Source organism: Macaca thibetana, chromosome X (genome assembly GCF_024542745.1).
Source record: "Macaca thibetana thibetana isolate TM-01 chromosome X, ASM2454274v1, whole genome shotgun sequence".
Classification (NCBI taxonomy): Eukaryota; Metazoa; Chordata; class Mammalia; order Primates; family Cercopithecidae; genus Macaca; species Macaca thibetana.
This window is the reverse complement of record NC_065598.1, coordinates 68,612,154-68,628,938: the sequence shown is the minus strand read 5'-3', so window position 1 is coordinate 68,628,938 and position 16,785 is coordinate 68,612,154. Positions and strand designations below refer to the sequence as shown.

Sequence of the window (16,785 nt, the reverse complement as noted above, 5' to 3'; positions counted from 1 at the left end):
GATCTCTAGACATTGTGATCTGCCCCTCTCAGCCTCCTGAAGTGCTGGGATTGCAGGCATGAGCCACTGCGACCGGCTGCTTGTAATTTTGATTCTGGATGTTAGACCTTTGTCAGGTGCATAGTTTGCAAATATTTTCTCCCATTCTGTAGGCTGTCTTTTTACTCTGTTGATAGCCTCTTTTGTTGTGCAGAAGCTATTTAGTTTACTTAGATCCCATTTGTCAATTTTTGGTTTTGTTGCAATTGCTTTTGGTGTCTTTGTCATGAAATCTTTGCCAGGTCCTATGTCCAGAATGGTATTTCCTAGGTCATCTTCCAGGATTTTTATAGTTTTAGGTTTTACATTTAAGTCTTTAAACTGAAAAACACACTACAAGAATGTTATGATGCAATTGTAAATATTAACAGCAGAATAGACCAAGCTGAGGAAAGAATCTTGGAGCTTGAAGACTGGTTTTCCAAACTAATGCAGTCAGACAAAAATAAAGAAAAAAGAATAAAAAAGAACGAACAAACCCTCTGAGCAATATGGGACTTTGTAAAGAGGCTAAATCTGTGACCATTGGTGTCCCTGAAAGAGATGGAGAGAAAGCAAACAACTTGGAAAACATATTTCAGGATATCATCCATAAAAAATCTCCCAACCTCACTAGAGAGGCCAACATTCAAATTCAGGAAATACAGAGAACCCGTATGAGATGCTACACAAGAAGATCATCCCCAAGACACATAATCATCAGATTCTCCAAGGTCAAAATGAAAAAAAAAAAAAGTTAAAGACAGCTAGAGAGAAGGGACAGATCACCTGCAAAGAAATTATTTCTGATTTCTTGCTATGAGCATCTTTCTTTTTTTCTTTTTTAGGGATAGAGTTTCACTGTGTTACCCAGGCTGGACTCAAACTCCTGGGCTCAAGTGATCCTCCCACCTCAACATCCCAAACAGCTGGGACTATAGGCACATGCCACCACAACCAGCAAATTTTTGTATTTTTTGTAGAAACGGGGTGTCACTATGTTGCTCAGGCTGGTCTCAAGCTCCTGAGCTCAAGTGATCCTTCTGCCTTGGCCCCCCAAAGTGTTGGGATTACAGGTGTGAGCCACTGCACCGAGCTGGAATTAAAATCAAATAGGTCAGAAATGGTGTTGAGGATTTCAAAAAGAGCAGGAGAAAACAAACAGAGAGAATTCCTACAGGAAGTCTGGGAACAGTATCCCTGAATGCAGCTCAGACAGATGGATGCATAAGATTGGCAAATCTCCATCAGAAAAAGATAGACAACAAAATATTACACAAAATTTGGAAAAGCAATCTCTAATCATATCTCACTACTAAAAATTACTGTTATTATTGTTTATTCCTTTGTGGTGGTTGTCCATATGTATATTACTTTTCATTCATTAATCCATTCAACAAATGTTTACTGAGCATGTGTGCCACGCATGTTCTGCACACAGTTGTACATGGTTGCAATCATAATTTGCATACCATTTTGTAGCCTGCTTTTCCACTTACTGTGTGTTTTGCTGAGCACAAGCTGCCCCATGACAAAAAGTTTCCATGATTAGGAAGGTTTGGGAACACTGCAGTCTAGAGCTTTTCTTGTGGCAGTTCGCAACTCTGTTCCCTTTCTTTCTTTTTTATTTTATGGACAGGTTCTTGCTCTGCTGCCCAGGCTGGAGTGCAGTGACACCATCATAGCCCACTGCAGCCTCCAACTCCTGGGCTCAAGCGATCCTCCCACTTCAGCCTCCTGAGTAGCTGGGACTACAGGTGGGTGCCACTTTTTTGTAGAGACAGGGTCTTGCTATGATGCCAAGGCTGGTCTCTAACTCCTGGCCTCAAGGAGCCTCTTGCTTCAGCCTCCCAAAGCACTAGTGCTACAGGGGTGAACCACTGCACTGGGCCTGTTTCCTTTCTTTTTTTTTTTTTTTTTTGAGACAGAGTTTTGCTCTTGTTGCCCAGGCTGGAGTGCAATGGTGTGATCTCAGCTCACTGCAACCTCCGCCTCTCAGGTTCAAGAGATTCTCCTGCCTCAGCCTCCCAAGTAGCTGGGATTACAGGCATGTGCCACTACACTTGGATAATTTTGTATTTTTAGTAGAGATGGGGTTTCACTACGTTGTTTAGATTGGTCTCGAACTCCTGACCTCAGATGATCCATCCACCTCGACCTCCCAAAGTGCTGGTATTACAGGCATGAGCCACCACACCCGACCCTGTATCCTTTCTTGATTGATCTTTCTCTACCTGATGTCTAAACATTGGACAGTCCCAAGGCCCATCCTGGGCTCTCTTCTCTATTTATACTCACTCCTCAGGTGAACTCATCCAGCCTCAGGGCTTTAAACTATCAATGGCTATTAAATGATATTTTGTGACATGTAATATACCAAGTACATTAATTATCTACTTCAGTGAAGCCACCTTGAAAATCTTTTATTGCTACTTCAATTTAAATATGAAAAAACTGAAGCTCAGAGAAGCAGATTAACTTACCAAAGATCACACAGCTAGTGAGGGGCAGAACCAAGATCTGAGTACTATCTATCTGTCTGAATATGAAACCTCTGTTATCTTTACTCCATTGTACTGCAACACACACACAGAAAATACTTCAGTAAGCATTCCAAAAGTGCTTTCCCCTAAAACCTAGGACATTATTAAGAGGTTTCAAAATACCAGATTAAAAGGGGTTCTTTTCTGCTAATCTTCTCAGAGTTTTTATTGTAAATTCATTAATTCCATAAGTATTTATTGGGTACATCAGATACTTGGGTGTTGGGGATACAGCAGTGAAGCAGAGACACAGATTCCTGCCCACATGAAGTTTATATTCCAGTTAGAAGAGACAGAAAACAAGGCACTATGCAAATAAACACCTCAATTTACTTCAGATTGTAGTGAGTGCTGTGCAGGGAGTTAACAGGGTGATATGCGGGATAGGAACTTGGAGAGAGAGGCTACTTCAGATAGGTTGATCAGAGAAACTTCTTCTGGGGTGACATTTGAGTGGAAACCTAAGGGAGCCTGGAAGGAGAGTTTTCCGGGCAGCGAGACAGAAAGTGCAAAGACCCTGAGGAGGGAGAGAATTTGTTGTTTTGAAAGAATAGGAAGAAGCCCAGAATGGAGTGCAGCAGAGTTACCATGGTAAGGAGCTTGGATTCTACTCAATGAGGAAAGGAAAGCCATGGGAGGGCTGTACTGACATGATCAGATTTCTATTTATTTATTTATTTATTTATTTATTTATTTATTTATTTAGGGTCTTGCTTGGTCATCCAGGCTGGAGTGCGGTGGCATGAACACAGTTCACTTCAGCCTCGACCTCTTGGGCTCAAGCGATCCTCCCACCTCAGCCTCCCAAGTAGCTGGGACTACAGGCGTTTGCCGCCACGCCTGGCTAGTTTTTTTGTTTGTTTGTTTATTTGTTGGTCTTACTTTTGTAGAGATCGGGGGAGATCTCACTTTGTTTCCCAGGCTGGTCTTGAACTCCTGGGCTCAAGCAATCCTCCTTCCTTGGCCTCTCAAAATGCTGGAATTACAGGCATGAACCACCATGCCCGTCTTGATTTGATTTTTTTAAAAACTATTCTGGATGCCGTGTGGAGAACAGATTGGAGTGAAGCAAGAACAAAGGCAGGAGACCAGTGAGGAGATTACTGCACCAATCCCAGGCAGAGAGAACAGTGAGAGAACAGTGGCTTGGGCTAGGGTAGTGGCTTGGGCTAGGTATTAATGTTCTCCAGAGAGACAGAACCAATAGTATATTGACAGATAGATGGATGGATAGATAGATAGATAGATAGATGGAAAGGGCTTTATTAGGAGAATTGGTTCATGTGATTATGGAGGCTAAGAGGTCCCATGACAGGCCATCTGCAAGTTGGAGCCCCTGGAATGCTGGTAGCATGCATGGCTCATTTCAAGTCTGAAGGCCTCGGAACCAGGGAAGCCAAAGTTGTAACTCTCAGTCCGAGGCCAAAGGCTGGAGAACCAAGTTCTGGAGTCCAAAAACCCGAGAGCCTGGAGTTCTGATGTCCAAGGGTAGGAGAAGAGTGTTCCAGCTCCAGGAGAGAGAAGGAGAATCACCTTTTCTCTGTTTTTTTTTTTTTTTTGTCCTATCTGGGACCAGTGGTATCCGCCCACATTGAGGGCAGATCGTCCCCACGCAGTCCACCAATTTATATACCAATCTCCTCTGGAAACACCCTCATAGACACACCCAGAAGTAATGCATTACCAGTTCTCTAGGTATTCTTTAGTCCAGTAAAGTTGACACCTAAAATTAACCATCACTAGTGGCAACCATGAAGATGGGGAGAAGTGGAATGCTTTTGGTTATATTTTGAATATTGAACCAACAAGATTGGTGGCAAATTGGAAGTGGGTGGTGAGCAAAAGGAAGAATCAAGAATGACTCTTAGGTTTTGGGCTTCAGCAGTTGCATGGATGGTGGTGCCATTTATTAGGGTGGTGAAGATTTGAGAAAGAGCAGGTTTGAGAGGAACAAAGGAGTTCATGTTACACTTTATGTTTATTTACTCTGAGTTGCAGACTAGCCATGTGAGTGGCAATGCCAGGTGAACCACTGGATACACAGATTGGGCTCAGGGCGGTGGTTGGGGCTGGAGAAAGAGATTTGGGAGTCACTTCTAAACTCATTCACACAGCCTTTTTCTTTCCTTTGCATAATTTTCCTAGTATAGAGGCCCAGAAGTAGGATTACTGAGTAAAATGGTATGAGCATTTAAAATTTCCTATTGCATATTGCCAGATTTTATTTTAAAGGGGTGGTATTTATTCATAGTGTTAGCAGCCAGTAACCGTGCATCAATTTGGTATTCTTTCCAGCCTGACATACTGTAATTTCTTCTGCCTCCCCTTAATTTTTGCTACTATAATTGGCCAATCAGTTTTCACAATTTAGTGTGTCTTTGCTCATTGGGAAATGTAGACATTTTCCCATATGTTTGCCTTTTAATAGTATTTCTTCTTGTCTGTTTCTGCCTTTGCTCATTTTTCTATGGTGCAAGAGTGTTCTTATCATAGCTGCAAGGACACAGGCTGGTCACTGTTGGCTGTGCTCTGATGTGTCCCGCAGAGCAGGGGTGCATAAGGGTTGACACGGTTGCCCACTCTCTTTTTGAAAATTTGGAAGCTTCTGTTTTGAGCTTCCTTAACACCCTGCTCTACTGGTTTGCCATCCGCCTCTGGCTGCCCCTTCCCTGTCTGTTTCCAAAGGAGACGTCTTCTCCTGCAGCCTTCTCTGAAATGTGATGTTACTCAGAATTGTATCCTGGGTCCTTAAGAATATTTCTCATTGTAGGCCGGGTGCAGTGGCTCACGCCTGTAATCCCAGCACTTTGGGAGGCCGAGGTGGCCGGATTACCTGAGGTTAGGAGTTTGAGACCAGCCTGACAAACATGGAGAAACGCTGTCTCTACTAAAAATACAAAAATTAGCGGGCGTGGTGGTGCATGCCTGTAATCCCAGCTACTTGGGAGGTTGAGGCAGGTGAATCACTTGAACCCAGGAGGCAGAGGTTGTGGTGAGCTGAGATTGTGCCATTGCACTCCAGCCTGGGCAACAAGAGTGAAACTCCATCTCAAAAAAAAAAAAAAAAAAGAATATTTCTCATTGTAAAATATAACATGCATACATACATGCATATATATATACGCAGAAAAGTGCTTAAAACAAATGTATAGTTTGTACACTTGCAAAATTAGTTACAAGTGAACACCAGTGTGACTACCATGAAGGTCAGAAAGTAGAACTTTGCCAGCACCCTGAAATCGTCCATGTGTCCTTATCAATTACAATTTATCCTTAGAAGTAGCCAGTCTCTTAACTTTTACGATAATATCTTGCTTGCTTTTCTTTTCTCTCCCTCTGTCTCTGTCTCTGTCTCTCTCTTTTTTTTTCTCCGAGTCGGGACCTCACTCTGTCACCCAGGGTGGAGTGCAGTGGTGTGATCAAGGCTCACTGCAGCCTCTACCTCCTGGGCTTAAGCAATCCTCCGGCTTCAGCCTCCCCAGTAGCTGGGACAACAGACACATGCCACCATGCACAGATAATTTTTTTTAAATTGAGACAGAGTCTTGCTCTGTCACCCAGGCTGGAGTGCAGTGGTGCCATCTTGGCTCACTGCAACTCCCACCTCCCAGGTTCAAGCAATTCTCCTGCCTCAGCCTCCTGAGTAGCTGGGGGTACAGGCATGTGCCACCACACCCAGCTAATTTAAAAAATATTTTTAGTAAGGGCGGGGTTTCACCATGTTGGCCAGGCTGTTCTCCAACTCCTGACCTCGTGATCCACCCACCTTGGCCTCCCAAAGAGTTGGGATTACAGGTGTGAGCCATCGTGCCTGGCCTTTTTTTTTTTTTTTTTTTAAACTTTTTGTAGAGAAGGGGTCTCACCATGTTGCCCAGGCTGGTCTCAAACTCCTGGGCTCAAGTTGTTACCTGTGGTGGGTGTCCAGGTTCTTAGCATTTTGAACAAAGAATTGGACAAAACACAAACAAAGCAAGGAAAGAACGAAGCAACAAAAACAAGAGATTCATTGGAAACAAAAGTACACTTCACAGGGTGGCAGTGGGCCTGAGCAACCGCTCAAGGGCCCTGGATACAGAATCTTCTGGAGTCCAAATACCCCCTAGAGGTTTCCCATTGGCCACTTGTTGTTCACCCCAAGTAAATGAAGTGGTGGCCTGCAATCAGAGACTGATGTGAAGTTACAAAGTTGAACGTCTATGCAAATGAAGACTTGGTCCACAATCAGTCTGATTGGCTGTGGACAGCAACCAATCAGAGGCTGAAGTAAAGTTACAAAGTCATACTCCTATGCAAACGTCTGATTGGTTGCAAAAAGCAACTAATCAGAGGTACTTTCAATTTTCCATCTGCAGAAAAGGTGGAGGTTTGCAAAGGGTGTAGCCAGGCGTGGAAAGTTAAGGTTTTCCTTTCAATTTAGTTCTAGGAAGTCAGCGTGAAACAGCCTTAGGTTCCCTTCCTCCAGACCCTATTCTGCCTCAAAGTGATCCTCCTGCTTTGGCCTCCCAAAGCGCTGGGATTACAAGTGTGAGCCACAGTGCCCAGCCTTGCTTTTCTTTAGTTTTAGCATCTACATGTGCATTCACTTTTTAAAATGTATTAAATAATGTATTTTTTTGGTAGAGATGGAGGTCTTGCCACATTGCCTGGGTTGGTCTCGAACTCTTGGGCTCAAGTGATCCACCTGCCCCGGCCTCCCAAAGTGCTGGGATTACTGGCAGAGCCACTGCACCCAGCTATATGTGCATTCCTAAACAATAATTTAGTTTTGCTTGTTTTTGAACTTTATGTAAATGGAATCACACTGTATGTATTCCTTTGTGTCTTCTTTCACTCAACTTCATATTTGCATGATTTATACATGCTGTGTGTGCTGTAGGTTTTTTTTTTTTTTTTTTGAGACGGAGTTTCACTCTGTCACCTAGGCTGGAGTGCGGTAGCACAGTGTCAGCTCACTGCAACCTCTGCCTCCCGGGTTCAAGAGATTCTCCTGCCTCAGCCTCCTGAGTAGCTGGGACTACAGGTGCCCGCCACCATGCCTGGCTAATTTTTGTATTTTTAGTAGAGACGGCATTTCACCCTGTTGGCCAAGCTAGTCTTGAACTCCTGACCTCGTGATCCGCCCACCTCGGCCTCCCAAAGTGCTGGGATTACAGGCGTGAGCCACGGACCCTGGAGCCTGGCCGTGGCTGTAGTTTAATTGTCATTTCTGTATAGCATTCCACAGTTTATTCATTCTGCTCTTGATGGACTTTTGGGTTGTTTCCAATTAGGGCTGTTATGTACAATGATGCCTTGAACCTTTATATATCTTCTTTCTTTCTTTCTTTCTTTCTTTCTTTCTTTTCTTTCTTTCTTTCTTTCTTTCTTTCTTTCTTTCTTTCTTTCTTTCTTTCTCTCTCTCTCTTTCTTTCTTTCTTTCTTTCTTTCTTTTTTTTTGGTGATAGAGTCTCGTTCTGTTGCCCAGGCTGGAGTACAGTGGTGCAATATCGGCTCACTGCAACCTCTGCCTCCTGGGTTCAGGCGATTCTCTTGCCTCAGCCTCCTGAATGCTGGGTACAGGCACGTGCCACCACTCCGGTAATCCCAGCCTTTTTTCTTTTTTTTTGTATTTTTAGTAGAGATGGGGTTTCACCATGTTGGCCAGGCTGGTCTCAAACTCATGACCTCAGGTGATCCGCCCACATCAGCCTCCCAAAGTGGTGTGATTATAGGCGTGAGTCACCGCACCTGGCCTATATATCTTTCAGTAAAGCTATGTACACTTTTCTCTAGGATATATACCTAGGAATGGAATTGCTGGGTTCTTGGAGATGTGTATCTTTAACTTTAATAGATAATGACAAATTGTTTTCCCAAGTTGTTGAACCAATCAATAGCCCTATCAGCAGTGCATGAGGATCTCTGTTCTTCTACATCTTCCTCAACACTAATTATCATCAGACTTTTAAAAATTTGCCAGTCTGGCATATGTGAAATGGTATGTTGTTGGTGTGTGTCTGTGTATATAACTTTTTTTTTTTTTTGAGACGGAGTTTCACTCTTGTTTCCCAGGCTGGAGTGTAATGGTGCGATCTCGGCTCCCTGCAACCTCCGCCTCCTGGGTTCAAGCAAATCTCCTGTCTCAGCCTCCCAAGTAGCTGGGATTACAGGCATGCGCCACCATGCCCGGCTAATTTTGTATTTTTAGTAGAGACGGGGTTTCTCCATGTTGGTCAGGCTGGTCTCGAACTCCTGACCTCAGGTGATCCACCCACCTTGGTCTCCCAAAGTTCTGGGATTACAGGTGTGAGCCACTGCACCGGGCCATATGTGTGTGTATATTTTACAACTTTATTGATATATAATTGATGTGCAACAAACTGCATATGTTTTAAGTGATGATTTGATTAGTAAACATCCTTGAAACCAGAGCCACAATCAAGATAATGCACATATCTATTACCTCAAAAAGTTTTCTCATGCTCCTTCCTCATGCCCCATTCTCCCTCATTCCTCATTTCCCTGACGGTAGATGAGGTTAAGCACCTTTCCATGTTTATTGGATGTTGGGATTTCTTCTTTTGTGATGAGCTCATATAAGTCTCAACAAAGTTGAACAGTGTAATGAAGTAATCAGATGGGAAAGTTAGAAAGATGTGAGGTTGTGGGGATTGAAGTTAAGATTTCAGTGGTACAGCAGTTCTGGGCCATCGCAAGATCCACTCGAGGCCCTAAGAGTGGGTGACTGGAGCAGAAAGGGAGGCCAACAGAGGTGAGGAGGCCGAAGAAACAAGAAGCATGGTATGTGGGATAGATCTTCCACATGAATGTTGAAGTGATTTGGATTTGGGCAAGACTAGGGGGTGGGCAAAAGGATAGAATGAAGGGAAGTGCCTGAGAGGTACAGCGGTCATGGTCTGGAAGGTGCAGTGGGCAGCAAAGAAGGGGCCCACTCCACCTCCAGATGCAGAAGTATTTGGAGGAGCGAAAGAATCTCTGAGGAAAGGCCTACAGGAGAAGTGGGGTTCTCCAGAGACAGCTAGGTCTCAGTTAAGGAAGGTGTTTAGGGGAGCTTTCTATTTCTGTTGTTGGGGTATTTAGCAATCCCTGTGCTATGGTTTGGATGTGGTTTATTTGTCTCCATCAAAACTCATGTTGAAATTTGATCTCCAAATGTTGGAAGGTGGGTCCTAGTGGGAGGTGTCTGGGTCATGGGGGTGGATCCTTCATGAAAGGCTTGGTGCCAGTCTTGCAGGAGTGAGTGAATTCTCCATCTCACAAGACTGGATTAGTTCTCTCAGGAATGGATCAGTTCCTGCGACAGTGGGTTGTTATAAAGCCGGGATGCCACTCAGGTTTTCCCCTCTTTGCACGTGTCCACTTTCTCTTTGACCTTTTCCACTATGTTGTGACACAGCACAAAAGCCCTTGCCAGAAACCAGGGCCATGCCCTTGAACTTCTCAGCCTACAGAACCACAAGATAAAGAAATCTACTGTCTTTCTAAATTACCCAGTCTCAGGTTTTTTTTTTTTTTTTTTTTTTTTTTTTTAGTTTAAATGCATTTTATTTTTAGACAACCTACATGACATGTTTTTCTTAAAAACAATGCCTCCACTCCAAATAAATCAGTCAAAATAATGAAGAGCTCAAGATGACATCAGTCCCATTTGTCTTAAGTCCTGGTGTTGTGTGGATGACAAACAGAAGCCAGTTATGATGACAGGTGATAGATCCAAAGTAATTGCCAAATTTGTTAACATTTTTCAATTTCTAAGCCATCCTTAAAGAAAATCATATATTGAGTCACACCATCCCCATGGTAGTCCGCAGAGCAACCATCTGGATTCATGTTTTCTCGTAGTTTTTTAAATTAGCAAGGATGTGCTTGATTTGTTCTGCAGCCCCTGTCATAAAAGGTTTTATTCTTTTTGGTCTTTGTTCTTCCAGTTTGCCTTTGATTGATTTCATGTAATCTTTGATGCACTTATTGTAGGCTTCTTTTGTGAAGCTTGTTTCTGGCGGGTGATGATTCATGACAATATTGACACCAGTGATTACTGTGCTTTCGGTACCTTTGCCCCCAGGGCCTTCAGCGGAGGCATTTCCACCAATGAGCAAGTCAAAAATGTAACCTTCTGTCCTACTGACTATCTTCCCCTCCACCTCCAGGCACAGCCTGTCTGTGATCTCCCGGATCTTGTAGCTGTCGGAGAACATCTCATTGTCGTTGATGAGGTCCCAGTAGATAATCATGATGGCGGCTGAAGGGAGACAATGGCGGTGCTAGATTAGCAGGAGCCCAGAGCTCGGAGCAAGCTCAGTGCAGCCAAAGTGGTGCTGGTGGGAGAGGGGGAGTGGACGGAAAAACTCAAGTATTCTTTTATAGCAACACAAAACAGACTAAGACAGGAAATTGATACTGAGAAGTAAAGTGTTAGTGATAAGAAATGCCTGAAAATGTGGAAGCAGCTTTGGAAATGGGTAATGGGCAGAGGTTGGAAGAATCTGGAAGAGTAGGCTAGAAAAAACAAGATTCTGGTGAGGGCTTATTAGACAAGACCACTATGGAAGGTCTGGAACCCTTCAGAGATTGGTTAAATGGTCCCAACCAGAATGCTGATGGAAATATGGACAGTAAAGGCCATTCTGGTGAGGTTCCAGATGGAAATGAGGAACAACGTATTGGAAACTGGAGTAAAGGCCATCCTTGTCTTAAATTGACAAAGAACTTGGATGAACTACATCTATGCCCAAAGGCTCTGTGGAAGGCTTACTACAGAATTGAACTGGCAGGGGCAGGAGATCCCTGCTCCATCTAAGATGGAATTTAATAGAATACCTGGTGGAAGAAATTTCTAAGCAGCAAAATGTTCAGGCTGCTGCATGGTTACTTCCAACTGCTTATGGTGAATTTCTGGAGAAAAGGGAAACACAGCAGAAAAATTTGGAAAATGCATAGCCTGGCCAAATGGCATAGAAGAAAAGAGCATTTTCAGGACAGGAAACCAAAAGGAGCCAGGTGCTAAAGTCAAGACAATGGGGAAAAAGACCCTGAAGGCATTTCAGAAATCTTCAAGGCTGCTTTTCCCATCATATGCCTGGAGGCCTAGGAGGACAGAATGGTTTCTGGGGTAAGGCCTGAGCACTGCTGCCCCTGCTCCACCTCAGGACACTGCTCCTCAGATCCCTGCTACATTGTTTCTGAGTCTGGCTGAAGCTCAGTGGCCCCAGGTACTGCTTGGGCCATCACTTCAGAGAGTGCAACCCATAAGCCTTGGTGGCTTCCATGTTGTGTTAAGTCTGTGAGAGCCCAGAATGCAAGAGCCATGGAGACTTGGCAGCTTTCACCTAGATTTCAGAGGATGTATCAGAAAGCCTGGGTGCCCAAGCAAAAGCCTGCTGCAGGGGCAGAACCTCCACAGAAAGTGCTCATGAGGCAATGCCTAGTGGACCTATGGGAGTAGGGCTGCCATGGGGACCCCAGAATTATAGACCCACTGGCAGTGTGCAACCTCAGCCTGGAAAAGCCACAGGCATTCAACTCCAATCTGTGAGAGCAGCCACATGGGTAGTATTCAGCAAAGCCATGGGGCAGGGCTGCTTGAGGCCTTGGGAGCCCACTCCTTGCACCAGTGTACATCGGAAGTGGTACATGGAGTAAAAGATTAGTTTGGAGCTTTAAGATTTAGTATCTGCCCTGCTGGATTTTGAACTTGTATGGGCCTGTTACCCCCCTTTTTGGGTCCGATTTCTCTCTTTTGGAATGGGTGTGTTTGCCCAATGCTTGTACAACCATTGTATCTTGGAGGTAAATAACTTGATTTTTTGTTGTTGTTGAGATGGAGTCTTGCTCTGTTGCCCAGGCTGGAGTGCAGTGGTGCAATCTTGGCTCACTGCAAGCTCCGCCTCCTGGGTTTATGCCATTCTGCTACCTCAGCCTCCTGAGTAGCTGGGACTACAAGCGCCCACCACTACACCAGGCTAATTTTGTTTTGTATTTTTAGTAGAGACGGGGTTTCACCATGTTAGCCAGGATGGTCTTGATCTCCTGGCCTCGTGATCCATCCGCCTCGGCCTCCCAAAATGCTGGGATTACAGGCGTGAGCCACCGTGCCTGGCCAATAACTTGATTTTTTATTTTACAGACTTATAGCTGTTAGGAACTTGCCTTGAGTCTCAGATGAGACTGGACTTTTATGTTGGTGCTGGAACAAGTTAAGACTTTTGGGGCTATTGGGATAGAATGATTGTAGGTTGTATGTGAGAAGGACACTAGTTTTGGGGAGCCAGGGTTGAAATATTATGATTTAGATGTAGTTTGTTTGTCTGCACCAAAACTCATGTTGAAATTTGATCCCCAAATGTTGGGAGGTGGGGCTAGTGGGAGGTGTTTGAGTCATGGGAGCAGCTCCATCATGAATGGCTTGGTGCTGATCTGGTGGTAGCAAGTTCTCACTCTGGTGAGACTGGATGAGTTCTCTCAGGAATGAATCCGTTCTTGTGACAGTGTGTTGTTATAAAGCCGGGATGCCCCTCAGGTTTTCTCTTCTTTGCACGTATCCACTTCCCCTTGGACCTTCTTCATCATGTTGTGACACAGCACAAAAGCCCTTGCTAGAAGCCAAGGCCATTTCCTTGAATTTCTCAGCCTGCAGAACCGTGAGCTAAAGAAACTTCCTTTCTTTATAAATTACCCAGTCTCATATAGTCTATCAACACAAAATGGACTAAGACACCCTGGAACTGGGGTTCCAGGAAGCCACAGTTGAAAACGGTGGGAGGAAGAGGAGCAGGGAAGATTAGGTAGCAGAGCAGAGTATGAAGTAAGTGCTGACCAGAGGAGTTCATAGCCAGGGTAGTGACCTTTAGATAACAGAAACATGAGATCCATTGGTCCTGGTTCCCAGGGATGCTGTATGAATTGGTCTCAGCAGTGGCTCCACTGGATGGTAAACTCCATAAGGGCAGGCATTGTGCCTCCCTCAGTCACTACTCTACCCTCAGATCCTAATGCGCCACCCAGCATGTTGTAGGAGCTCATTAGACATTGTTGAATGGAAGCATAAAACAAATGGATGGAGGAGCACACAATGCCTGGCCCATTGTGGGTGCCTGATAGATGGTAGTGACATTTTATTCATGGTATTTTATGATGGATTGATTTAGCCATTTGCATATGTGACACGACATGTCCTTGGAGAGAGTTTATTAATGGGCACTAATGAGGCTTATGAAACACTGAAGTCTATTTAAAGTCTACTAGCATGTGTCCTAAGATGGTGACATTGAAGAAAGTTATAAACCTAATAAAATGAAGTGTAATTGGTCTTAAGTAAGGAGTGGGGGAGGAAATTGGGATGGGCGTGGTGGCTTACGCCTGTAATCTTAGCACGTTGGGAGGCTGAGGCAGGAGGATCACTTGGGCCGAGGAGTTTGAGACCAGCCTGGGCAATATAGCGAGACTGTCTCTACAAAACAATTTAAAAATTAGCCAGGTGTAGTGGTGCATGCCTATGGTCCCAGCTATTCAGGAAGCTGAAGAGAGAGGATTGCTTGAGCCCAGAAGTTCGAGGTTGCAGTGAGCTGTGATTGTGCCACCGCATTCCAGTTTGGGTAACAGAGCAAGACCCTGCCTCAAAAAAAGAAAGGTGGGGGTGGAATCAGAATAAGGATTTGTAAGTGTTTTGCCTGCACTATTCATGGGAGAAAGACACCTGTGATGGACACAGAATTGTGTCACCGAGATCCCCCTTCAAGGAAGGATTTACTGCCAGCTGCTAAAAGTGCTGTCAGCCAAGAGCCTTCTTCAGCCATCAGTTCCTTCAGGGATTGCCTCAGCTTGAGACAGACATCTCACCCAAGGTCAAGCCCTTCATGGCGTGGCCCAGAGCCAGTGACTTATTGAAGCGGGGATATGAAGGCCTGCCCTTTGGCCCAATGTAGGACAACGGACAGGTCATGTGAATGCCAGAGCCAGCCACTGAGTGAGCAGAAGCTTTTTAACACCTGCATTGCTGCTCTTTTCTCCTCCTATTTTTTTTTTTTTTTTTTTGAGATGGAGTCTTGCTGAGTCACCCAGGCTGGAGTACAGTGGTGCAATCTTGGTTTACTGCAACCTCTGCCTCCCGGGTTCAGTTCTCATACCTCAGCCTCTCGAGTAGCTGGGACTACAGGTGCACACCACCACATCTGGCTAATTTTTGTATTTTTAGTAGAGATGGGGTTTCGCCATGTTGTCCAGGCTGGTCTTGAACTCCTGACCTCAGGTGATCCGCCTGCCTCGGCCTCCCAAAGTGCTGGGATTGATTACAGGTGTGAGCCACTTTGCCCAGCTGCCTCCTGTCTAATCTTGTTTCCTTCCTTTCTCTTCCACAGGTGTTGATCCCTAGGGCATTCCCTAGTAAACATCCTACACAGTAAACTCCATCTAAGAGTGTGCTTCCTGGGGACTTCAACCTGTGATGACAACTTAATGTATGGGTCAAAAACTCATATGCCTTCAGGGACCTGACAGATACTATAAGGGAATGAAGCTGGTTAGGTTTGATGCAACAGGGAGTGGTAGGAGGTAAATTGGAGAGACTGTGCTCCATTTAAATTTTTTTTTTTTTTTTGAGACAGAGTCTTGCTCTGTTGCCCAGGCTAGAGTGCTGTGGTGCGATCTCAGCTCACTGCAACCTCTGCCTCCCGGGTTCAAGCAATTCTCCTCTCTCAGCCTCCCGAGTAGCTGGGACTACAGGTGCCTGTCACCACACCCGGCTAATTTTTATATTTTTAGTAGAGATGGGGTTTCATCTTGTTGGTCAGGCTGGTCTCGAACTCCTGACCTCAGGTGATCCAACTGCCTTGGCCTCACAAAGTGCTGGGATTACAGGCATAAGCCACCACACCCGGCCCCCTAAATTTTTAAAAATTGACAAACAGCACTGTGTACTCTAGACAATGTATGTGAATTCAATTCAGCCTGCAGCCCTCCTGTTTATGACCTTTGTTTGAGAGGTATATTCTCTCTTCTGTTAATTAACATACCAGGACCTGTCTTGTGAGTTTGGTTAGTGTGAGTAAACCCTTAAAAGTTTCATCAGCGTATGGTGGTGTGGCACTGCTGTGGTTTCAATGTGTCCTTCAAAATTTGTGTGTTGGTCATCGGTGGTGGTGGTGGTGGGGGGGGGGGGGCGGGCATGATGAACTGGTGGCTTTATAGGAGGAAGAGAGACCTAGGATGGCATGCTCTTGCTCTCTTGCCATGTGATGTCCCACACTCTGTTATGACTCAGTAAGAAGGCCCTCTCCAGATGCCAGAAACATGTCCTTGGACTTTTCAGCCTCCAGAGCTGTAAGAAATAAGTGAATTTCTTTTCTTTATTAATTACTCAGTCTATGGTATTCTGTTATAGCAACAGAACATGAACTAAGACAGGTACAAAGGAGTTCTGAACCTGCTGGAGTGAACACCAGACCTTGAACTGCAGGGTTCTACCAAGGGACTGCTTGCCATGAGGCCCACCTCAAGCTAGCTTCCTTTTCTGACCTTTATCTCCAACTTAAACACACACTATTGCCTGAGGGTGGCCCTGGCCCCTCTCCCTTCCCTTGTAGGTTTTCTGGCTATTTCCAGTTCTGGTCTATCTTTTGGAAGAGCAGCCCGGTGGTGTCAGGGGCCTGGGGAGACAGGGATGCTGGCTACAAGGGCCTCAGCCTTAGAGGCCTGGGACAGTTGGGAATAGATAACAAAGTTCCTTTCTTCTTTTGATGAGATTTGACTCTCAAATATGGCTGTCACCATCTGCATGGTGGGACCATACCCTTCTTGAGGGATGGAAATGATCTGGACCACATTTGGTCTGGGATTTTTTGCTCCCAGCCCAGACTCACTCTGGTCTGCCTTGCTGGGTGACTTTATTGAGCTAGAGAACAGAGAGGGAGTTTTTGCCCTGGGGATAGTTGCTAAGGCTGCCTCCTCCCCTCAGGGGCCTGGTGATGGCTGCCCACTCCCCCTTGTTGACTCCAGGAACGGCTGGACTCGAATCCCAGAAATGAAGTCCCAGAACATGGGTTACCTGCCTTTAGGCCCATGGCTCAGTGGGCCAGGTTTCTGCAAGACATTCTGTGCCACATAGCTGTTTTGAGCTCTCAGGTTCGTGAGCATCAAATCCAATGTGTGTGGGCCCCATACTCGTGTGGATGGTTAAACATGCTCACAAACTGGGCGGAGTGTCTGAATAAAGGTATCATTGCTACAA

The 16,785-nt window shown here is 45.1% G+C and overlaps 2 protein-coding genes across 3 annotated transcripts in view; both read right to left on the bottom strand.

The window, feature by feature from the left end:
* PIN4 (peptidylprolyl cis/trans isomerase, NIMA-interacting 4) overlaps window positions 1-16,785 on the bottom strand; it is a 363,345-nt gene that overhangs the window by 33,113 nt on the left and 313,447 nt on the right. The gene's annotated exons all lie outside the window — the stretch shown is intronic.
* On the bottom strand, window positions 10,175-11,237 carry LOC126946306 (TPT1-like protein). Its single transcript, XM_050776440.1, is given in 2 exon segments — window positions 10,175-10,399; window positions 10,402-11,237. Coding segments are annotated over 2 exon segments (498 nt in total). The 5' UTR covers window positions 10,796-11,237; the 3' UTR covers window positions 10,175-10,295.